The following is a 20,133-nucleotide window of genomic DNA, read 5'->3' on the forward strand; positions in this document are numbered from 1 at the left end:
TCGCGACGGGCCTTCTGGCTTCGGGATCGACAATAGTGGTGCTGTCCAAGTTCGACATGGGCGATATGCTGTCGGCGATCCAGAAGTACCGGCGACGTACCTGCCGCTGGTGCCGCCTATACTGGTGGCGATGATGAACGGTGCGGATGCGATCAAGGCGAAGTACGATTTGAGATCACTACATTCGGTTCTGTCGGGTGGGGCTCCTCTGAGTAAGGAGGTGATAGAGGGCTTTGTGGACAAGTTCCCGAATGTCACAATTCTCCAGGGTTACGGGTTGACCGAATCCACGGGAGTCGGGGCATCCACGGACTCACTGGAGGAGAGTCGGAGGTACGGCACGGCCGGGCTGTTGTCACCCGGCACCGAGGCCAAAGTGGTCGACCCTGTAACTGGAGAGGCTGTGCGCCTAATCGGACCGGTGAACTCTGGCTCAGAGGTCCCACTATCATGAAAGGTGTGTCATTATTTTTTATTATTATTATAAATTTTAAATTTCGTCCGTGTCTCAATGGTAGATGATTAAAACTTAGAAGTTATATGTGACACTGCAAGAAGAGCCCCAAAATAAAAACGTTGACATAATTCTTATTTCATTATCTTTGGCTCACAAGATGGGATAACTATATCATTTAATCGTTCATCCTTTTTTTTTTGGGGGGGGGGGGGCGTCTTTAAACAGACTTGGATCTCTAGTCGTGATTCTGTAACATGCTATTTTTTTATAGGCAAATATCAAATATGTGATTTAGTTGGCTGACGACAAGCGAGATCAGAATTAGGGGATCGATGTTAAATTAGCGTTTGATTAACAGTGAGGGCATGGTCATGGCAGGTTATTTCAGTAACGAGGAAGCAACCAGCTCGACCCTTGATTCAGAGGGATGGTTGAGGACTGGAGATATTTGCTACATTGATGGCGATGGATATATTTTCATCGTTGATAGGTTGAAAGAGCTTATTAAATACAAGGGATATCAGGTACCAGGCAAAACTCAGAATTTTATGATTATATAACAAGGGAGGTGGAAAGTAAAATCTTACAAGAGTTAAAACGTAAATTTCACTCTAATGAACTAATTGGTTCGCCTCACTTCCGGCCTGATCTGAATAGATATAATCATATAGAATTGTACATGGTCTCTTAATGTTGTTTCAATTGTTTTTGTGGTAGGTGCCACCAGCGGAACTAGAGGCCTTGTTGCTTACTCATCATGCAATTTCAGATGCTGCTGTCATACCGTAAGCCTATCTCCTTATCCAACTCAACAGCTTACTGCTGTTTTTTCATATAAAGAAATTCGAAGGGCAAATAATGTGGGCATGCTGTACTTTTTCAGATTCCCGGATAAGGAGGTCGGGCAGTATCCCATGGCATACGTAGTGAGGAAAAGAGGAGGTGATGTGTCTGAAAAGGAAATCATGGATTTTGTGGCAGCACAGGTGAGCCTCCCTGCTTGATGGGCATATTCAGTGTCCTTGCAAATGGATAATGATTCTATTGAGCATGTGGATGAAACAGGTTGCTCCATATAAGAGAATTCGAAGAGTGGCATTTATTTCTTCAATACCCAAGAACCCATCTGGCAAGATCCTCAGGAAGGATCTCATCAAGCTCGCTACATCTAAACTTTGAATTCAACACTCGGGAGTTTTCCATGTTGATCATATATGGTCATTCTCTAGCTGCCTCCCAGTCTTTCGATGTTTATTATGTATAATTCTCTTGCCTTTTTATTTTTATTTTTTCGGTTTGATAATGGCCATCGTTTTTATCTTTATTTTATGCTGTCAGAAGTTGGCCCCGTCTTCCCCCCCCCCTTTCAAAAAACAAACTCAATGATATCCTCCCAGCTCAGTCTTGCATCTGTAAAGGACAGAAAGTGGTGCCACGTGTGGTTTTATCACCTCTTGTAAAGTGGAATGTTGGCTCTTAATTAATTAATTAATTAATTAATTTCTTTTTTATGTTGTTTATTTTGAAAAAATTCTCTTCACCTGTTTTTTCAAAAAAAAAATTCCAACAATATTGATTACTGTTTTGTCAATTGTATTCATATCTATACTAGTTTTTAAAGGTCTAAAATGGCATTAGTCACATAAAAAAATTAGAGCATATGAACAAAATTTCTTTTTTTAAAAAAGCAAGATATTTATTATATTTGTTTCACGTGTTAAAATTTTGAGATATGTGAATCTTAGAAGGCCTTAAAAAGAAAGGAGAGGAAATAGGGGAGAGTGGTGGGGACGATCTGGTATAGTGCTTGGTTCACATTCTCATTATTTATCACCAGATTGGCGTGTTGTTTTCTATTTTCGGCCAACAACTATCGTGCTGTGTTATACCGTCACAAGTTCATAACATATTAATACAATTTTTAATCTTTTAAACTTGTTTCAAATTTTAGATTATAGGTTTTGGTTCTCTAAGGGGTAAAATAGTCTGAGTTTTGCTTGAATTATAAGGATTAATATTTTAAATAAAAAATAATTTGAGAAACAAAAATGAAAATAAAGACAAAATTAAAAAACCAAAAAATTGCATTAACCCAATCAATGTTTCATATATCATTCCATCTTATCTCTTGACAATGCGCAGGCAAGAAAAATATTGACGAGGCATCCCGATTATTTCTTCTAATTTTTTAACACATCCACCAAACGGGAGGAGGGGCATTGTCCTGGTTACTTTTTCACTTCCAAAAAATTAAATTTAAAATAAAAAAATGTTTGCCCCTTTAAAAATACATCTCCTTGAAAAAGTAACGTTAGGAAAATTCTGAATACTTAATAATTATACATTATTCTTATATGATATTCATTTATCAAGTCAACTTAAATTTATAATAAAATTATAGTATTAAAATAATAGAAATTTTTCATGATAGTCATAACATCGATGTATTGCATGAGATGTATAGAAAAAGCCCTTTAAAAAATTATTCACACACACACACACACTCTCTCTCTCTCTCTCTCTCTCTCACACACACACACACACACACACACACACACAGGGCAGGCAATACGTCGCCCGGTGCCCAAAATATAGACAAAGGGCAACCATTACTTCTTTGCAACTTCTTCTCTTTCGGCCCGGTTGAGCCTAGGCTATTGGGCCGCCTGTTAATCTGTCACTACTTGACTACCCCTAACCTCAATCTTCACTTTTTTTTTGAATAAAACTTAATGGTTACTCCGACTTTAACTTTAAAGAAAAAAAGAGCATAATTGATTGTGTAATCTATCAACCCCATTACGGCAAACGCCCAGACCTTTACCTCGATGCGCATTTTTGCGGAGCTAAACCTTACAATTATCGATTATTATTTTATCTAGGGAAAGCGGATTGGTTTTTTAAGGCTAAGATGAAGAATTAGTTAAAAGTAATTCATAGATTGTTCTGAATTATTGGTCGAAGGTTATGTTCAAATCAAATTGAGAAACAGGGCCATCCAATCTTTAGCAAAAGATAAGGAAAAGAGGGTGATGACAGGAAAGATTTGTGAAGATAAATAAAAGTTGTGCAGAAAAGAAGAATTCAAAGCAACTTTGACAAAAGAAGGTGGCATTCCAAGCATGCCCATATACAAAGAATCCATTGTTTAATGGAATCAGAGGGAGAATTATTGGCAGTATGCATGGCCTGATGGTTTTGTGCTGTGTCTACACCCACAACCACAAGCCCTAAAGATACATGTTTTTGTGCGGCTTTCTCGAGTCTTCGTTCTGGGTCAACCCAGAAAGGGCAAAAAATTTAAGTTGGGGCTGGAACCAAAATCAGGCATTCGAAGTTTAGGGAAAAGGTGTGGGAAAAAGATGGAGCGAGAGAAACAAGAAGGAAAAAGCGAAGCTGGAGAGGCTTTGAAGAAAAGTAGCAACGGAGATCATCGTCGTGCCACCATCTTCCCAATAAACAAATTGATATCTGCTTGTGTGTGTGTATTTTACTAATACATCTCCATAGGCTTTAATTTGTAGGGTCACGGGTCACATATCATCTCAGTGATGTGATTCTGAGTGGAGGCTTGTTTTTTTTTCGTTTCAGTGACTTCAGGCCATGATAGATTAGCTAATTGTAAATATTATTATAAAGGGGGGGGGGAGTAAAAGGGGACACATGGTCAATTGACCAACACATAAATATACACCTGCAATGAAATAAAGAGCACGAGCAGATACGACAAGTAGAGAGTAGTTTAATGAAAGAGGGCAGTAAGGAGGAAGACGAAGGGGATAAAAAGGGGCAGAGGGGAGTGAACCGCAAAAGCGAAAAGCTCAGGGAAGTGATAGAAAGCGGGAGAGCAGGCAGAGAAGCAGAGGGCAAAGGAGTGAAAACCCATATAGAGATAGCAGGCGCTCTATCTAGAGCAGCGCAATGAAGGGAATAGGAGGGCACAAGGAGGAAGCTGGCCACTCGAACAAGCTTGACCCACAAGACGCCTGGCTTCCCATCACTGAGTCCAGACACGGCAACGCTTACTGCTCTGCTTTCCATGCCCTCAGTTCCGGCATCGGCGTTCAAGCTCTTGTCCTCCCTCTGGCTTTCCCTACTCTCGGCTGGTTAATTACTTCCCTCCTTCTCATCATTCCTTTGTGAATATTCCTTCTCATAATTTGGTTAATGCATGCATGGGGGTGCAGGACTTGGGGAATCACATGCCTCTGCATCGCTTTCTCGTGGCAGCTCTACACCCTTTGGTTGCTGATCCACCTCCACGAATCCCACCCCGCAGGAGCGCGTCACAGCAGATATCTCCGACTAGCCACGGCCGCATTTGGTAATTGCTTTTCTTCTTCTTGCGTGATTACCGCAATATAATAGAATCATAGTGAGAAGAAGGCGGATATGAGTGAGTTAAATGGATGGATGATGATGACAGGAGAGAAGGTAGGGAAAGCAGTGGCATTGTTGCCAATCATGTACCTGTCGGGGGGCACGTGTGTGACGCTGATCATGATCGGAGGAGGCGCCATGAAGGCATTCTTCCAAACAGTGGGAGAGAAGGGGCATGCGCTCACCACCACGGAGTGGTATTTCCTATTTACAGCAATTGCCACTCTGCTTGCTCAGCTTCCCAACCTCAACTCAATGGCGGCGGTTTCCCTCCTCGGAGCCCTCACCGGCGTCGCCTACTGCACCCTCATCTGGGCGGTCTCCGTTGTTCAGGGCAAGCTCCTCCCTCTTCCTCCGTCGCCCCATCAATCACTGCCTGCCAGGGTTTTTGGCGTCTTCAATGCTCTTGGCGTCATTGCTTTCACCTTCAGGGGTCACAACCTTGTGCTCGAAATTCAGGTCATTCACAACCCCACAAACCTCCCCACCTCCTTCTCGCTTAACGATTCTGGAAAAGTTTATTGATCTTGCGTTTATAGGGAACATTGCCTTCGGATACGGACCGACCCTCGCACTTGGCCATGTGGAGAGGTGTTAAGTTTGCGTATCTAATAATCGCCTCCTGTGTGTTGCCCCTGGCCATTGGAGGTTATTGGGCCTATGGAAATTTGGTGACAATGCTTCCTGGCAACGGAGGCATGTTAAGCGCATTACACAAGTACCACGAGCACGACACAACCAAGACGATGCTGGCATGCGCGAGCCTGCTTGTAGTGATAAACAGTGTGAGCTCATTTCAAATATACGCAATGCCGGTGTTCGACAATCTGGAGGTGAGATACACAAGCAGGAAGAAAAGAGCTTGTCCGAGGCGGCTGAGGGCGGCCTTGAGGGTATTCTTCGGATGCCTGGCTTATTTCATTGCCGTGGCACTGCCCTTCTTGCCAAGCCTGGCGGGTCTGCTTGGAGGCTTTGCTCTGCCGGTCACCCTGGCGTATCCCTGCTTCATGTGGTTAAAGATGAAGAAGCCAAGCAAGTACAGCACGAATTGGTGGCTCAGCTGGATGCTCGGCGTCTGCGGCGTGGTTCTCAGCGTTCTGGTCATCGCCGGCGCCATCTGGGGAATAGCCGCACACGGCATCAACACCAACTTCTTTGACCCCCACTGATGATTGATGAATCCTGATGGATAATCAGCTTCTATTACCTGTCCGCTCTCCAGTAACTCATCTCGCCACATATTTCTGTCTAATTTAATTTCATGTCTTCAGAGTTCAGAGCCAGGCCCCTTGAACGTCAAAGAAATAGAGTCACTAATAAATACTATTTCTAATGAATGTAATATTAAAATATTATGCAATTTTCTTCTCTTTTTTTTAATTAAAAAAACAACATTGTTAATCAAATTCATAGCGTAGTATTTAAAATTAAATAAGGTAATGCTCACCCAAGAAATGTAAATATGTTAACCTATAATCACACATTCGGCTCAGAATAACCAACTAGCAATTCGTCATTTTAATATCAAGTTAATTAATTAATAATTATATACAGGAATAGTCATTATGGAATACTAGACTATTGAACAAAAACTATCCATAAAATGATGTTATTTTGTACCCACAACCAAATTTGTGTTTGTGCCTATGAAACAAATTAAAAAAGAGCGAAACAAATAAATCACGACTAGTTTTAAATTACTTATAAATAGCTTTTTAATTATTATTTATGTAACATGAACTAAATATGTTATAAAAATTTTGTCTCATGAAATAATTTTTCAAGGTTATTTTTAAATCTCACAATTTAATATTAGGTAATTATGAGAAATAAAATCCATTAAAACAATCGAGACCTTGTAATATAACTTTTATTATGGAGTTTCTATATTGATTAATTCATCATAAAAAAGATACGTGAATAGAGATTCTCTGACTTTATTTTATATATTAATATAAGATAGATATTTTCATATTACATTTCAACAATTAATAATTATTAATTGAAGCATTATGGTATTAGATTATTATACTTGATAGACTGAGAAGAAAAAAGATTAATTTAATAGCAAATCATATTAAAACATTGGTTATATAATCCCCCTCCATCAAAAAAAGTCTACAATTTATTTGTCGGATAGGCATGATTAAGTTGTGCTGCGAATATCACAACCCTGAACATTAGTTTTTTGCAGAGAAATGGAAGGCCAGCGGCCCCACACGCATTGAACCCAAACGGGAGCAAATGAGAAACGTAAGTAACCACCTTCACTGCCTCCCAAAAAAGTAAATGCCAAACAACAAAACATGAATTCTGACCCCCAAACTTTTGAGAAAAATTTTGACAAAAACAAAGACTAAAATTGTTATTGTTACACCATCTGAAATTTGAGTTAAATAAATATTCTTTTAGTTCTATTAATGAGACATTTCTAACATATTTTACATAGACCAAGAAAAATCTTAAACTACAATAACTCTCTATTAAAATATAACAACTTGTCAACTTTACTTCTATTTAATATATACACTTTTAAAAAAAATAACTATCTATGTTATAATAAATAAAGATAAAATAGTACATTCATGTTAAAAATTTAACGAAATGACTTATAAATAGAACAAAAAAATATTTCTCTCTGTCTTATAAATAGAACCAGATGAGTAAGTGGTTAGATTCTTAATATATTAATAACGGCTGAAAACTAATAAAAAATTCAAAAAAAAGAAGTAAACAAAATTGTAATTAAGATACACCTGGCTGTATGTTTAATTTCGATATGCGTATAGGGGCTATCAGTAATTTTTTGTTATCTCTGTATGTAGCTTTTAATTTTGAAGGAAGGAAACAAAAGGCTTAATAAATGCTAATAACATTTCTGATTAATAAAGTTTATTAAAAACCTCTATTACAATTTTCACAACAAGAAGTTGCGAGATGTGGCATCTTGATATATACTACCTCTAGTCCTTAATATAAGATTATGTTTGACTTTTATTTTAGTCCTAAATATAAGACCTCAATCCATTTTGTCTCTCATATTTATACATTTTTTTTTCCTAAAGTAGCACTTCTAACAATGATAATTCTAATTAATACACTTGATTAGCAAGGATATTTTAGAAAAAACAACACCTATTTAGGACAGATAACTAACTCAACTTATTTTCTTAATATCTTCAAATTAGTCAATGGACTCTTATAATTAAGACCGGAGGTAGTATATCCTTTAGATATTTCTTAAAATATTATTCAAAAATGCACTATAAAGTTATGATATTCAGTACACTTAGTTCGCCAACGATACCTCAGTTATTACTTAAAATAATTTTTCTCCACCAAGCATTTTTTTATTTCTTTCCACTTATTTTCATATTAAATATACAATATATTGATTGTAAAACATAATTTATTTTCCTTCTATGCATTTATTATCTCTTCTATTAATGACTCAGTTATAAAAAAAATTTCATTATTTACTGTACACTTAATTGGAAAAAAATTAAAAAAATAAAATAGATATTCTGTGATTTCACTGGACATTAATTCAAACAACAAATTAAAGGAATTGACTGTCTCTTAGAAATGATCAATATGGGGGGACTATGAAAAGTCAAAAACTCATTTATCATTTAACATTCACATCTTCCAAAATGCCACTTGAATACTTTGAAAATTCCAAGAGAAGGATATTATCTGTAGATTAAACTAAAAAGTCATTCCAACCAAGAAAATAATTTATCTGCTTAGACTTAATCTAAACAGTATTTAATATATTTTACCACGAATATCTTATTTAATATATTTTGTTATAAATTAGTTTAGAGTGAAATCTATAACCAAGAAAAAAAAAGTGTGAAGTCAAAATAGTTGTTCTGATATTTTTGCCTCTCATGCGGATGGTTTGTTAAGGAGTATTTTGTGGTTTCATTTATTTATTCTTATCTTTGCTTGATCATTTCTTTATGTTATGTTTTCTTTTAAAAATCTTAAGAAGATTCTACTTCAATCCTTTTTGTTCATTTTGCGTCCACCTATCTAATAGACAATAGCAAAATTTTGAAAAATGATTCTCTCAGAAAAAATAATTGTTTTTGGAGAAACAACCTGTTGACCAAGAATATCTTTAGAAATAAAAAAAATGGATTTCTTTTAATTCTATGCAATAAAATTAGAGAATATCTATTTCGATTTTTTGAAAAAAAAAGTTTTCCTGAATTATATGATTATGAGACACATTAAAATGGAGTACAAATCCCAAAAATTCAAATAAAAAAAACTGAAAAAATTATAATTATAGGGAGGGGTCAAACATCTGAAAACATCTTATAGCTTACATTGTAAAACTGAAAAGTATTAAGTATCCTGGCGTGCGCCATTCCCCGTTGCTCGCCTTAAAGCGATGATAACAGCACCGCCTCACTGATACCTTCTAAAGCTACCGAGCTCCACCAGCTTGGATCAGAGGCTTCAACCATTCAAATACTAGAAAATGTGAAATTATGCTGCTAATTCGCTCTGTCATGAAATTATTCCTATCAATTTTTAACATTAGAAAACCCATGCATTTCAATTTTAATAGAAAAATAGATCTAATGAATATAAGTATAGACCTGAATTTTGTCTTTTAAAATACATTCAACATTCTAAAATATATTTAGATACATTTAGTATATTAAAGTATTTTTTTGTGCAATTTTATACTTAGTATAATAGAGAAGTTGTTACTAAAGATCAAATGTAGTATTTCGTCTATTAAATTTGTTTTCCTTTATTTGTTATATCAATTGAAATAAATAATATACGTATGATATATTGCAACTAAATTCAATCCCAATCCCAATCACATGTTTATTATTTTAATTATATCTAGCAAAATTATAATTTTATATAATAACTTTTATATTAGATTAAAGTATACATTTGGTCTTTTATTTTTACATAAGATTTTGGTATGATCCTTAGCTTTAAAAAATATATTTTTAGTCTTTTAACTCTAAAATTATTAATCTTAAACAAGAGACATAGTAAATTAAAATTTTATATTTAAAATTAAATTAAATATCAAACTAGTTATTATATTAAATATGAAAGATAGTACTCCCTCCGTTCTTTATTATAAGAGACATTTGATGCTTATGGCATGTTCATATATATAAGAGACACTTAAAAGTTGTCTTTATTTTTTGTTGTTAATATCTTATTTTACCCATATTTATTGTCTCCTACTTATACTCTCTCTCCTTCCCACTTTTCTTTCTTTGAATAATTTACCATTGTTCTCTCTCATGCTCTCTCCTTATTAATGAGGGCTTTTTTGGAAAAAAATTATATTTTTTACACATTGATTGTTCTTAACTAATTTTAACTTTTTTTATTAACATAATTCGATTATTCGTCTCTTATAATAAGAAACAGAGGGAGCAGCTTATTAAGAAACCCCAAGTCTACAGTGGCCCAAAACCAGCGGTAGATATAATTAAAATTAATTGGACAGCTTTGTTTAAAAAACAAAACTGCAGAGCTTTTAAGTTGAACGAAAACGTGTCATGCTTCGATGGAAAATAAAAAGTGCATAATTGGAAGCGAAAATGGGGGGAAGGGAGAGAAATTAATTGATGGAAAGAGAAATTGCTAAATAAAAATTGGTGAGGCCCACAGGGATTATTTCACGGGAAAATAGTAAAAAACCATGGAAAAATTGCACACAGGACTAGTTTTGAAAATAATATTTTCAAAACCCATACTACATGAGTCATTATTTATAATTTTTTTATTTCAACAGTTTTTTTTAACCATTTTTTCTTATTTCTTCAACTATGATGCCATGTATGACTGAATATATGTAAGTTGGCTGCATAGACCATCCGCATTATGATTAAGTGGTGCGCCGGGTTCACGCAAGAATTTCTCGATATATAGATTCGAAACGAGCCTGCATGACTTTTATGCCGCGAGTGACTGACCGAGGCGACACCGGGAGTGAAAGTGAAAAGGATCGGAGAGATGGAGGAAATAGATGCAAGAAGCGGGTTCTGCAAATCCAACTCCGTCTTCTACAGTAAACGGAAGCCCCTGCCGCTTCCTCAAAACTATTCACTGGACGTCACCACTTTCATCTCCTCTCGCGCCCACCATGGCAAGCTTGCTTTCGTCGATGCCGCCACCGGTCGCCACTTCACCTTCCCCCAACTCTGGCGAGCCGTCCATTCCGTCGCCGCCTCCCTCTCTGACTTTGGTATTCGAAAGGGCCATGTTGTCCTCCTCCTTTCCCCCAACTCCATCTACTTTCCCGTCGTGTGCCTCGCCGTCATGTCCCTTGGGGCTATCATCACCACCACCAACCCTCTCAACACCACCCGCGAAATCGCCAAGCAAATCTCCGATTCCAAACCTGCCCTGGCCTTCACAATTCGCCCTCTACTTCCCAAGATCACCGCAACTTCAAACCTACCGATTGTTCTCATGGAGGAAGACTCCGCCGCCGCAATCACAGAGCCTAAAATCGTGACCACGCTGGGCAAGATGATGAAGACGGAGCCCCGTGCGAGCCAAGCCAGGGATCGAGTTTGCCAAGATGATACTGCAACTTTACTTTATTCATCGGGCACCACGGGTCCAAGTAAAGGCGTGATCTCGTCGCACCGGAATTTGATGGCAATGGTGCAGATAATTTCGGGTCGATTCAACATGGACAAGGAGGAGACCTTCATATGCACTGTCCCTATGTTTCATATATATGGTCTGGTTGCGTTCGTGACGAGCCCTCTGGCTTCAGGATCGACAACAGTGGTGCTGTCCACGTTCGACATGGGCGATATGCTGTTGGCGATCCAGAAATACCGGGCGACGTACCTGCCGCTGGTGCCGCCTATACTGGTGGCGATGATGAACGGTGCGGATGCGATCAAGACGAAGTACGATTTGAGGTCGCTACATTCGGTTATGTCGGGTGGGGCTCCTCTGAGTAAGGAGGTGGTAGAGGGCTTTGTGGACAAGTTCCCGAACGTTACAATTCTCCAGGGTTACGGGTTGACCGAATCCACGGGAGTCGGGGCATCCACGGACTCACTGGAGGAGAGTCGGAGGTACGGCACGGCCGGGCTGTTGACACCCGGCACCGAGGCCAAAGTGGTCGACCCTGAAACCGGAGAGGCTTTGCCGCCTAATCGGACCGGTGAACTCTGGCTCAGAGGTCCCACTATCATGAAAGGCGCGTCATTATTTTATTATTATGATTATAAATTTTAAATTCCGTCCATGTCTCAATGGTAGATGATTAAAACTTAGAAGTTATATATGACACTGCAAGAAGAGCCCCGAAGAAAACGTTGACATAATTCTTATTTCATTATCTTTGGCTCACAAGGTGGGATAACTATAACTATATTATTTAATCGTTCATCTGGGGGGGGAAAAACATCTTTAAATAGACTTGGATCTCTAGTCGTGATTCTGTAACATGCTATTATTTTTATAGGCAAATATCAAATATGTGATTTAGTTGACTGACGACAAGCGAGATCAGAATTAGTGGATCGATGTTAAATTAGCGTTTGATTAACAGTGAGGGCATGGTCATGGCAGGTTATTTCAGTAACGAGGAAGCAACCAGCTCGACCCTTGATTCAGAGGGATGGTTGAGGACTGGAGATATTTGCTACATTGATGGCGATGGATATATTTTCATCGTTGATAGGTTGAAAGAGCTTATTAAATACAAGGGATATCAGGTACCAGGCAAAACTCAGAATTTTATAATTATATAACAAGGGAGGTGGAAAGTAAACTCTTATACGAGTTAAAACGCAAATTTCACTCTAATGAACTAATTGGTTCGCCTCACTTCCAGCCTGATCTGAATAGATACTCGTATAATCATATAGAATTAGACATGGTCTCTTAATGTTGTTTCAATTGTTTTTGTGGTAGGTGCCACCAGCGGAACTAGAGGCCCTGTTGCTTACTCATCATGCAATTTCAGATGCTGCTGTCATACCGTAAGCCTATCTCCTTATCCAACTCAACAGCTTACTGCTGTTTTTTCATATAAAGAAATTCGAAGGACAAATAATGTGGGCATGCTGTACTTTTTCAGATTCCCGGATAAGGAGGTCGGGCAGTATCCCATGGCATACGTAGTGAGGAAAAGAGGAGGTGATGTGTCTGAAAAGGAAATCATGGATTTTGTGGCAGCACAGGTGAGCCTCCCTGCTTGATGGGCATATTCAGTGTCCTTGCAAATGGATAATGATTCTATTGAGCATGTGGATGAAACAGGTTGCTCCATATAAGAGAATTCGAAGAGTGGCATTTATTTCTTCAATACCCAAGAACCCATCTGGCAAGATCCTCAGGAAGGATCTCATCAAGCTCGCTACATCTAAACTTTGAATTCAACACTCGGGAGTTTTCCATGTTGATCATATATGGTCATTCTCCAGCTGCCTCCCAGTCTTTCGATGTTTATTATGTATAATTCTCTTGCCTTTTTATTTTTATTTTTTCGGTTTGATAATGGCCATCGTTTTTATCTTTATTTTATGCTGTCAGTAGTTGGCCCCGTCTTCCCCCCCCCCCTCAAAAAACAAACTCAATGATATCCTCCCAGCTCAGTCTTGCATCTGTAAAAGACAGAAAGTGGTGCCACATGTGGTTTTATGACCTCTTGTAAAGTGGAATGTCGGCTCTTAATTAATTAATTAATTTCTTTTTTATGTTGTTTATTTTTAAAAAATTCTCTTCATCTGTTTTTTCCAAAAAAATTTTTTTCCAACAATATTGATTACTGTTTTGTCAATTGTATTCATATCTATACTAATTTTCAAATGTCAAAATGGCATTGGTCACATAAAAAAATTAGAGCATATGAACAAAATTTCTTTTTCAAAAAAAGCAAGATATTTATTATATTTGTTTCATGTGTTAAAATTTTGACAGATCTGAATCTTAAAAAGGCCTTAAAAAGAAAGGAGAGGAAGTAGAGGACAGTGGCGGGGATGATCTGGTATAGTTCTCTGTTCACATTCTCATTATTTATCATTAGATTGGTGTGTTGTTTTCTTTTTTCGGCCAACAACTATCGTGCTGTGTTATACCATCACAAGTTCATAGCATATCAATATAATTTTGATCTTTTAAACTTGTCTTTATTTTGACTCTAGTCTTTTAAATTTTAAATTATAAGTTTTGATTATTTAAGGAGAGACAAAAATTAAAAAACCAAAAATTATATTAACTTAATGAATGTTTCATATATCATTCCATCTTATCTCTTGACAATGCGCAGGCAAGAAAAATATTGATGAGGCATCTCGCTTATTTTATTGTAAATAAAACGTAATGGTTATTCCGATTTAACTTTAAAGAAAAAAAGAGCATAATTGATTGTGTAATCTATCAACCCCGTTACGGCAAACGCCCAGATCTTCACCTCGGTGCGCATTTTTGCGGAGCTAAACCTTACCATTATCGATTATTATTTTATCTAGGAAAAGCGGACTGATTTTTAAGGCTAAGATGAAGAATTAGTTAAAAGTAATTCATAGATTGTTCTGAATTATTGGTCAAAGGTTATGTTCAAATCAAATTGAGAAACAGGGCCATCCAATTCGTGTTTGTCCTTAGCGAAAGATGAGGAAAAAAGGGTGAAGGCAAGAAAGATTTGTCAAGGTAAATAAAAGTTGTGCAGAGAAGAAGAATTCAAAGCAACTTTGACAAAAGAACCAGGCCCCTTGAACATTAAAGAAATAGAGCCACTAATAAATACTATTTCTAATGAATATAATATTATAATATTAGGCAATTTTCTTTTTTTTTAAAACAACATTGTTAATCAAATTCATAATGTAGTATTTAAATTTAAATGGAAAAATCTCAAAAAAAAACTCTTGGAATATAAAAAATTTCAGATTGGGTTCTGGAATTTTAAAAATGACAGATTGAGTCATTGACCCTTGCTGTTATTTTCAAAATTGCAGGACCCAATCTGAAATTTTCCATATTCCAAGAGCTTTTTCTGGAATTTTTCTAATTTAAATAAGGTAATGCTCACCCAAGAAATGTAAAATGTTAACCTATAAGCACACATTGAGCTCAAAATAACCAACTAGCAATTCGTTATTTTTAATATCTAATTAATTAATTAATTAATAATTATATACAAGAATAGTTATGGAATACTAGATTATTGAACAAAAACTACCATAAAATGATGTTATTTTGTAACCACAACCAACTTGTAAAACAAATTAAAAAAGAACGAAACAAAGAATCACGACTAGTTTCAAATAATTTATAAACAATTTTTTAATTGTTATTTATATAACATGAACTAAATATATTATAAAAGTCTTGTCTCATGAAACGTGTTTGTGTCTATAAACACTTCAATATGTAAATCCAAACAGACCGGCTATGAATAACTCAAACAGCATTCTAATTTTTAGTTGGTTCTCTCTTTTTATTCATTCTATAGAGTATACAGTTTCGGATCAGTCTCGATGCCATTTCACATTTTTTCACAAGTTAAACAGGCTAGGACGGTCCCATTCTTAAAATTTTGGTGAAACATGCAACCACCCAACAAATATATTTTCATATGGTGCCAAAACTCGGAGGAAGCAGAAACAAATGAAATTTCTGTGCATTATAGTCCGAAGAATTTCTTGCGGTTCAACCTCTTTATATAATGAACGGACCTCCAGTCTTCAGCAGTTATCATTAAAGCACCTTACCCAAAATTTCAGCTCTCGGACCACTTGAAGCTGTCGTGCATATATTATCTTTCCACATGCATTCTTCCGATATTGTTTGAAAACTTCCAAACGTGCGTGCTGTTAACCTGCTTTACATACAGAATAACTAATGACAAAAAGAAGCACATCTATCCATACGACTATAATCCCAACACCTTTAAACGCCCCATCTTCAAAACTGAGTTGTCTTCCCGAACCAATTCGAGGTGTCAGTCTTGATGCCAAAACATCGCTAACAGACTTCGATCAACTAGCATGGGGTAAAATCAGGATGAAAGAGAGGCTCGACCAATGACAAAGGTCATCTGTAATGCATGCCCGGAACCTCCGCACCAGAAACACGCCAAAGACCAAGGCTTGCTATCAGTTTACATTGACAATGGAAGAAGCATCCTTCGTTTCTTTTTCCTTGCCACTCTTATTTGCTTTGTAATTTTCATACACAGTATCAACAGCACTGTGACGCAGACTAATATAAAAGCAAGCCGGATGTGCCTAAAGTACAAAGAGACTGCTGAAAAAACCAGGAAAGCCAGAATGACAAGTTCCCATATCACAAAGACAACAACATCCACCCTGCACCAAGAGAATAAATAAGCAAAAGGCATTAATATTTTTAATCACCGATTGTTCTAAAAGCTTCGACATGCAAACAGGTATTAACCCAACCAAAAAAAACTCATCACAGAAGTCAAAAAATAAAACATTTGAAAGCGAAAAACAGAACATGTCAGTGTGCACAAATTATGGTTGCTAAAGCTAAGCAAAGACGATCGTCCATCTCCGTTTAAACCAAGATGCAACTTTCCGCTCTATCATGATTAGTCGCCCAAAAGAGTCATTGGTGAAAACAATTAGGAATATCCATCTTCTGCATGGGGAACAATGGACGAGGCGGCACTATAACTGGTCAGTCAGCATTTATTTACCCTCCGCATCCCAGATTCGGTAAAGGTATTGGTAAAATGGCTGTAACTTTTCAAGCTTACTGAACGTTCAACGATAATGGCACGTAATTCCATCAGATCGGAAATCTACTACACAGACAGTAGATATACGCCCCATGAATCCAAGTATTATGAGTTATTAGCGTGGGGGGAAAATGCAATCCAGTGCCCTTATAGTAAAAACAATTGCCTTCTTCAAAAGCAACAGGACCGCTGAAATCCGAATCAAAGTCAATGAGAGATCATCTAAGTTGTCAACTCAAAGCTGGCATTCGTGTTATAAAATAGTAAGGGCTTCAGAAGTAACCAACTAAGCTAGGTAAGAACTCAACTCCAGATAAGTCATCTAGTATGTATCCCTTCCAGATCAAGTCAGATGACACTTCAATATTCACCAAAAATTTACAATCCAACAACTATTGTTGACACTTGACCTTATCTTAAGAAACTTCGAATCTAATAACTGCCAAAAGCAACCCCACGTCTTTTTATTACCACACAGCTTAATCATTTTGGCCATCATTTGATGGATGAACCAGAAATGCACTGTAAAGGATTATCAAATATCAAATTATCAATCAAAACCTTGTTTCTTATGGTTAAAAAAATCAAGACCTTGCTTTCTTTCCGTAAGAGATCAGTCTGAATTTGATACCTAATGTGCAACCTGATCTAAACATTCTACCTTATTTTCAAGAAAAATTTGATAGCCAGGGGATGGCAACCATGATCTGAGATGTTCAGAAGCAGAACCTGACGAGGCATGGTCTCATGATACTCTAATCAAAATGTTGCTTCCACTGTTCCGCTTAATAACAGGGCAAAAGACATGAGCTAAAAAATGGCCACGTTCTGCATACCAGGGCATGGTCTCACGAATTTTTAGAGAAACGACGAAAGATTTTTTGCGTTATTATTATTACCCAGGCGCATACCTGCGAATAATCTGAATCCCAATTCAGACAACCAAGCCGAAATGAATTGATTTGCGAAAGAAGAACGACTAAATCGAATGTTCGAACAAGAGATCCAAAACAGACCAGAACACTGCCGACTTAGCCGAATTTGAGGTTGAAAAGGTAAATGACAATTTCAATCATAATTCTAAATCATATAACTGCCCATGTGAACGAACAAATAACAGGTGAAACAAAAAAGCTAGGCCCAATTATACCAAGACTAAAGAAAATAACTGGATAAAAGAGTAAAAGAAATGAATGGGGAAGAAAGCTTTTGAATAAAGATTAAAAAGAAACGAGATAGAATTTAACATGACTCGAGTTAAATGCTAGACGCACCTCGAGGTCGTAACATTAGAAGAGGTAGAGGACAAAAAGGAGATAGAAGCCCAGTCGTGTTTGGATCGAATCTGATACTCCCGCAGCTGTTCGGCCAGATTCGATCGCGTTATCATCGTGGCCTCTCTCCCTCTCTCGTCCTCTGTCTCAAGGCGGAAACCCTCTTATTCACTTTATCTGCAGGAAACGTCGATTTGGAGAACCTGAAAACTGGACGACGAAATTTTATCAGATGACTGGGGGAGGGATCAACCAGCGCTCGCTTCGTCTCGGCTCTATTTCTTCGCTGATCGTTTCCTCCCCGTAATTAAGTTTCGTTCCCCTTTCAAATTTCAATTCGTTCAAAATTCCATAATCCATCATCCCTTTCCTTTATTATGGATCTGTATGTTTCCCCAACATAACCCAATAATGAACCCAGCCCATAAGTCCAGGCCCTTTAAAACATCATCAGAACCCGAAGGTGTTCGATTCATAAATATACATCTTTGGATCAGCCAGCCCAACCCAAATATGGCAAGAAAATAGAGCAGCCCAAAGTCCTTTTCTTTTGAGTTATAAAACACAGTTTTGCACTGTACCGCTTTTCCCTTTTTGGGCTCACAGTCCAGAGAGAATGTCATTAGGGTCCTCATAAATAAGAATTTTTCGACTGACAAGGAGATGTCGACGAGTCAATGTGTGATCAGTCTGGCTGTTACCTATAATACAATACATATCACATTAACTCGTACAATTTTAAATTTTGATAAGCGAGTGTCTAGTTGTCGCATCGCATTTTTACTGTGATATAATCAGTTTGCTTTAAAAATTCAAAATTTTTTATATTTAATATATTACTTCTCTGGTCCTAAATATAAGACTTATTTGTAATATTTTTATTTTATAATGGATCTTATAGTTAGAACCGGATGGGTATTATCTTATTTATGGGCTATGTCATGCTTTTTATAATCTGTGGCGCTTTAAAAACAAATAAGTATGGATAATATAAGACAATATTATCTCCTGTAAAAACAAATGACATCACATGAGTAAATATTGAGTCGTCAATATATCGATATAAATAGCCGAGACAACGAGCATCATGATTAGCCATTTATTTAAGTAGATTATTGTCCCTGCAACAATTTAGTATTTGTTTTCAAGACTGATAAAAATGATTAGGTTGATTCTAATTCAGTTGAAAGCTATTAAAGTTGAATTAAGGGATAGAGGCAACGACAGAATGTGAGCTTCAAAAATTACCTTCGACACACTTTGGTCGACAAAAAACTTGGGTACAATAAAGGTCAAAGGGTGTTAAAATCAATGACTGTTTGTTTTTTAATTAAATATTAAGGAAAAAAATGCAGTCTTTGAAAAGATTGAATTAAAAGAACTAAAATAATTTTTGAAGCCGGGGAAAAACCAGCCAAGCCGACCACTTGTCAAAGAGCAAGGTATGGACTTTAAAAAATGGAGTGGCACCTGCCTCAAGAAAGAGGGTGGGGGCCTGAGACAGGATCACTCACCGACCAGCAACACTCTGGAAAAGCCCACTTCCTTCTCCCAGACGGCCTATTTATTCATTCGACACCGACATTTCGGGTCCCACATTAAAGCCTACCACTCATTCTTTCTACACGTGTCCTCTCTTTCATTGGCCCGACATCTTTTATTTCCGCTCCCACCTCTTGGCCCTCGCTTTTCCCCCACTACCTTCCATCCTCGAAGGCATCATCACGTACTCGTTTAGTTTTATTTATAAAATGAAGAAAAAAAATTTTAATGTTATTTATAGGATACTGAGAGAATTTTTTTTATATAAATATAGTTTTACTCTTAATTTATTATTGTGCTAATTTCGTTTACATGAAGTATAATATATATTATCACTGGTCTTTAATATAAGACCTTGTTTGATTTTTATTTTGATCATAAATATAAGACCCCAATCTACTTTATCTTTCATATTTATATATTTTTTCTCAAAATAGTCCTTCTAACAATAATAGTTCTGGCCAATACACTTGATTAGTAATGATATTTTAAGAAAGACAATACATATTTATTACAAATAAATAATTTAACTTCCTTTTTTAATTTTCTCAAATCAGTCAACTAGTTCTTATAAATAGGACCAGAGATAGTACTCCTCCGGTCCTTAATATAAGACCCAATTCTTGAGTTTATTTTGGTCCTAAATATAAGACTCATTTCTCATATTTATCAATTTTCTCTAAATTACCCCTATAGATACTCTCTCAACCATAATCAAGTAGAAGAAGGAGATGGGGTATTAAGACAGATGA

At 36.8% G+C, this 20,133-nt stretch overlaps 4 protein-coding genes across 5 annotated transcripts; 3 read left to right on the forward strand and 1 right to left on the reverse strand.

Moving 5' to 3' along the window:
- Positions 1 to 5: 5 nt before the first annotated feature.
- On the forward strand, positions 6 to 1,918 carry LOC114751671 (4-coumarate--CoA ligase-like 5; the record flags this gene model as incomplete). The annotated part of the gene is given in 7 exon segments (XM_028940338.1): positions 6 to 87; positions 90 to 404; positions 407 to 457; positions 836 to 981; positions 1,175 to 1,242; positions 1,341 to 1,443; positions 1,523 to 1,918. Coding segments are annotated over 7 exon segments (879 nt in total), but the record flags the coding sequence as incomplete, so codon positions are not given.
- A 2,014-nt stretch (positions 1,919 to 3,932) lies between these two features.
- On the forward strand, positions 3,933 to 13,944 carry LOC114751672 (4-coumarate--CoA ligase-like 5). Of its 2 annotated transcripts, none has more exons than XM_028940340.1 (6): positions 3,933 to 3,940; positions 10,834 to 12,050; positions 12,425 to 12,570; positions 12,770 to 12,837; positions 12,936 to 13,038; positions 13,118 to 13,473. In XM_028940340.1, the coding sequence occupies exons 2-6, from the start codon at positions 10,844 to 10,846 to the stop codon at positions 13,229 to 13,231; spliced, it is 1,638 nt and encodes a 545-aa protein (XP_028796173.1). In that variant the 5' UTR covers positions 3,933 to 3,940; positions 10,834 to 10,843; the 3' UTR covers positions 13,232 to 13,473. The 2 variants fall into 2 exon arrangements, with proteins under 2 accessions (XP_028796173.1, XP_028796174.1); XM_028940341.1 differs by lacking the exon at positions 3,933 to 3,940 and adding an exon at positions 13,778 to 13,944 and having other exon boundaries at positions 10,772 to 12,050; positions 13,118 to 13,269.
- On the forward strand, positions 3,950 to 6,114 carry LOC114751673 (lysine histidine transporter-like 8). Its single transcript, XM_028940342.1, has 4 exons — positions 3,950 to 4,563; positions 4,645 to 4,781; positions 4,884 to 5,296; positions 5,377 to 6,114. The coding sequence occupies exons 1-4, from the start codon at positions 4,379 to 4,381 to the stop codon at positions 6,004 to 6,006; spliced, it is 1,365 nt and encodes a 454-aa protein (XP_028796175.1). The 5' UTR covers positions 3,950 to 4,378; the 3' UTR covers positions 6,007 to 6,114.
- A 1,520-nt stretch (positions 13,945 to 15,464) lies between the features above and the next one.
- Positions 15,465 to 18,028, reverse strand: LOC114751676 (uncharacterized). The gene is made up of 2 exons (XM_028940345.1): positions 17,840 to 18,028; positions 15,465 to 16,170 (listed from the first exon to the last, which is right to left on the reverse strand). Exons 1-2 carry the CDS (start codon positions 17,953 to 17,955, stop codon positions 15,963 to 15,965), a joined length of 324 nt encoding a protein of 107 aa, XP_028796178.1. The 5' UTR covers positions 17,956 to 18,028; the 3' UTR covers positions 15,465 to 15,962.
- Between the last annotated feature and the right edge of the window lie 2,105 nt (positions 18,029 to 20,133).

The sequence above is a fragment of the Neltuma alba genome, unplaced genomic scaffold (genome assembly GCF_004799145.2).
Source record: "Neltuma alba isolate B1F8T4 unplaced genomic scaffold, ASM479914v2 tig00007013_pilon, whole genome shotgun sequence".
NCBI classification, from domain to species: Eukaryota; Viridiplantae; Streptophyta; class Magnoliopsida; order Fabales; family Fabaceae; genus Neltuma; species Neltuma alba.

Bases quoted from the DNA above. Each gene is read 5' to 3' on its own strand.
- LOC114751676 (XM_028940345.1), bottom strand. From the start codon at position 17,955: ATGATAACGCGATCGAATCTGGCCGAACAGCTGCGGGAGTATCAGATT. The intron at 16,171-17,839 runs GTGCGTCTAGCA...CTCTTGGTGCAG, and splicing joins TCTAATGTTACGACCTCGAG to GGTGGATGTTGTTGTCTTTG.
- LOC114751673 (XM_028940342.1), top strand. From the start codon at position 4,379: ATGAAGGGAATAGGAGGGCACAAGGAGGAAGCTGGCCACTCGAACAAG. The intron at 4,564-4,644 runs GTTAATTACTTC...ATGGGGGTGCAG, and splicing joins GCTTTCCCTACTCTCGGCTG to GACTTGGGGAATCACATGCC. The intron at 4,782-4,883 runs GTAATTGCTTTT...TGATGATGACAG, and splicing joins ACTAGCCACGGCCGCATTTG to GAGAGAAGGTAGGGAAAGCA.
- LOC114751672 (XM_028940340.1), top strand. From the start codon at position 10,844: ATGGAGGAAATAGATGCAAGAAGCGGGTTCTGCAAATCCAACTCCGTC. The intron at 12,051-12,424 runs GCGCGTCATTAT...TGGTCATGGCAG, and splicing joins AGGTCCCACTATCATGAAAG to GTTATTTCAGTAACGAGGAA. The intron at 13,039-13,117 runs GTGAGCCTCCCT...TGGATGAAACAG, and splicing joins TGGATTTTGTGGCAGCACAG to GTTGCTCCATATAAGAGAAT.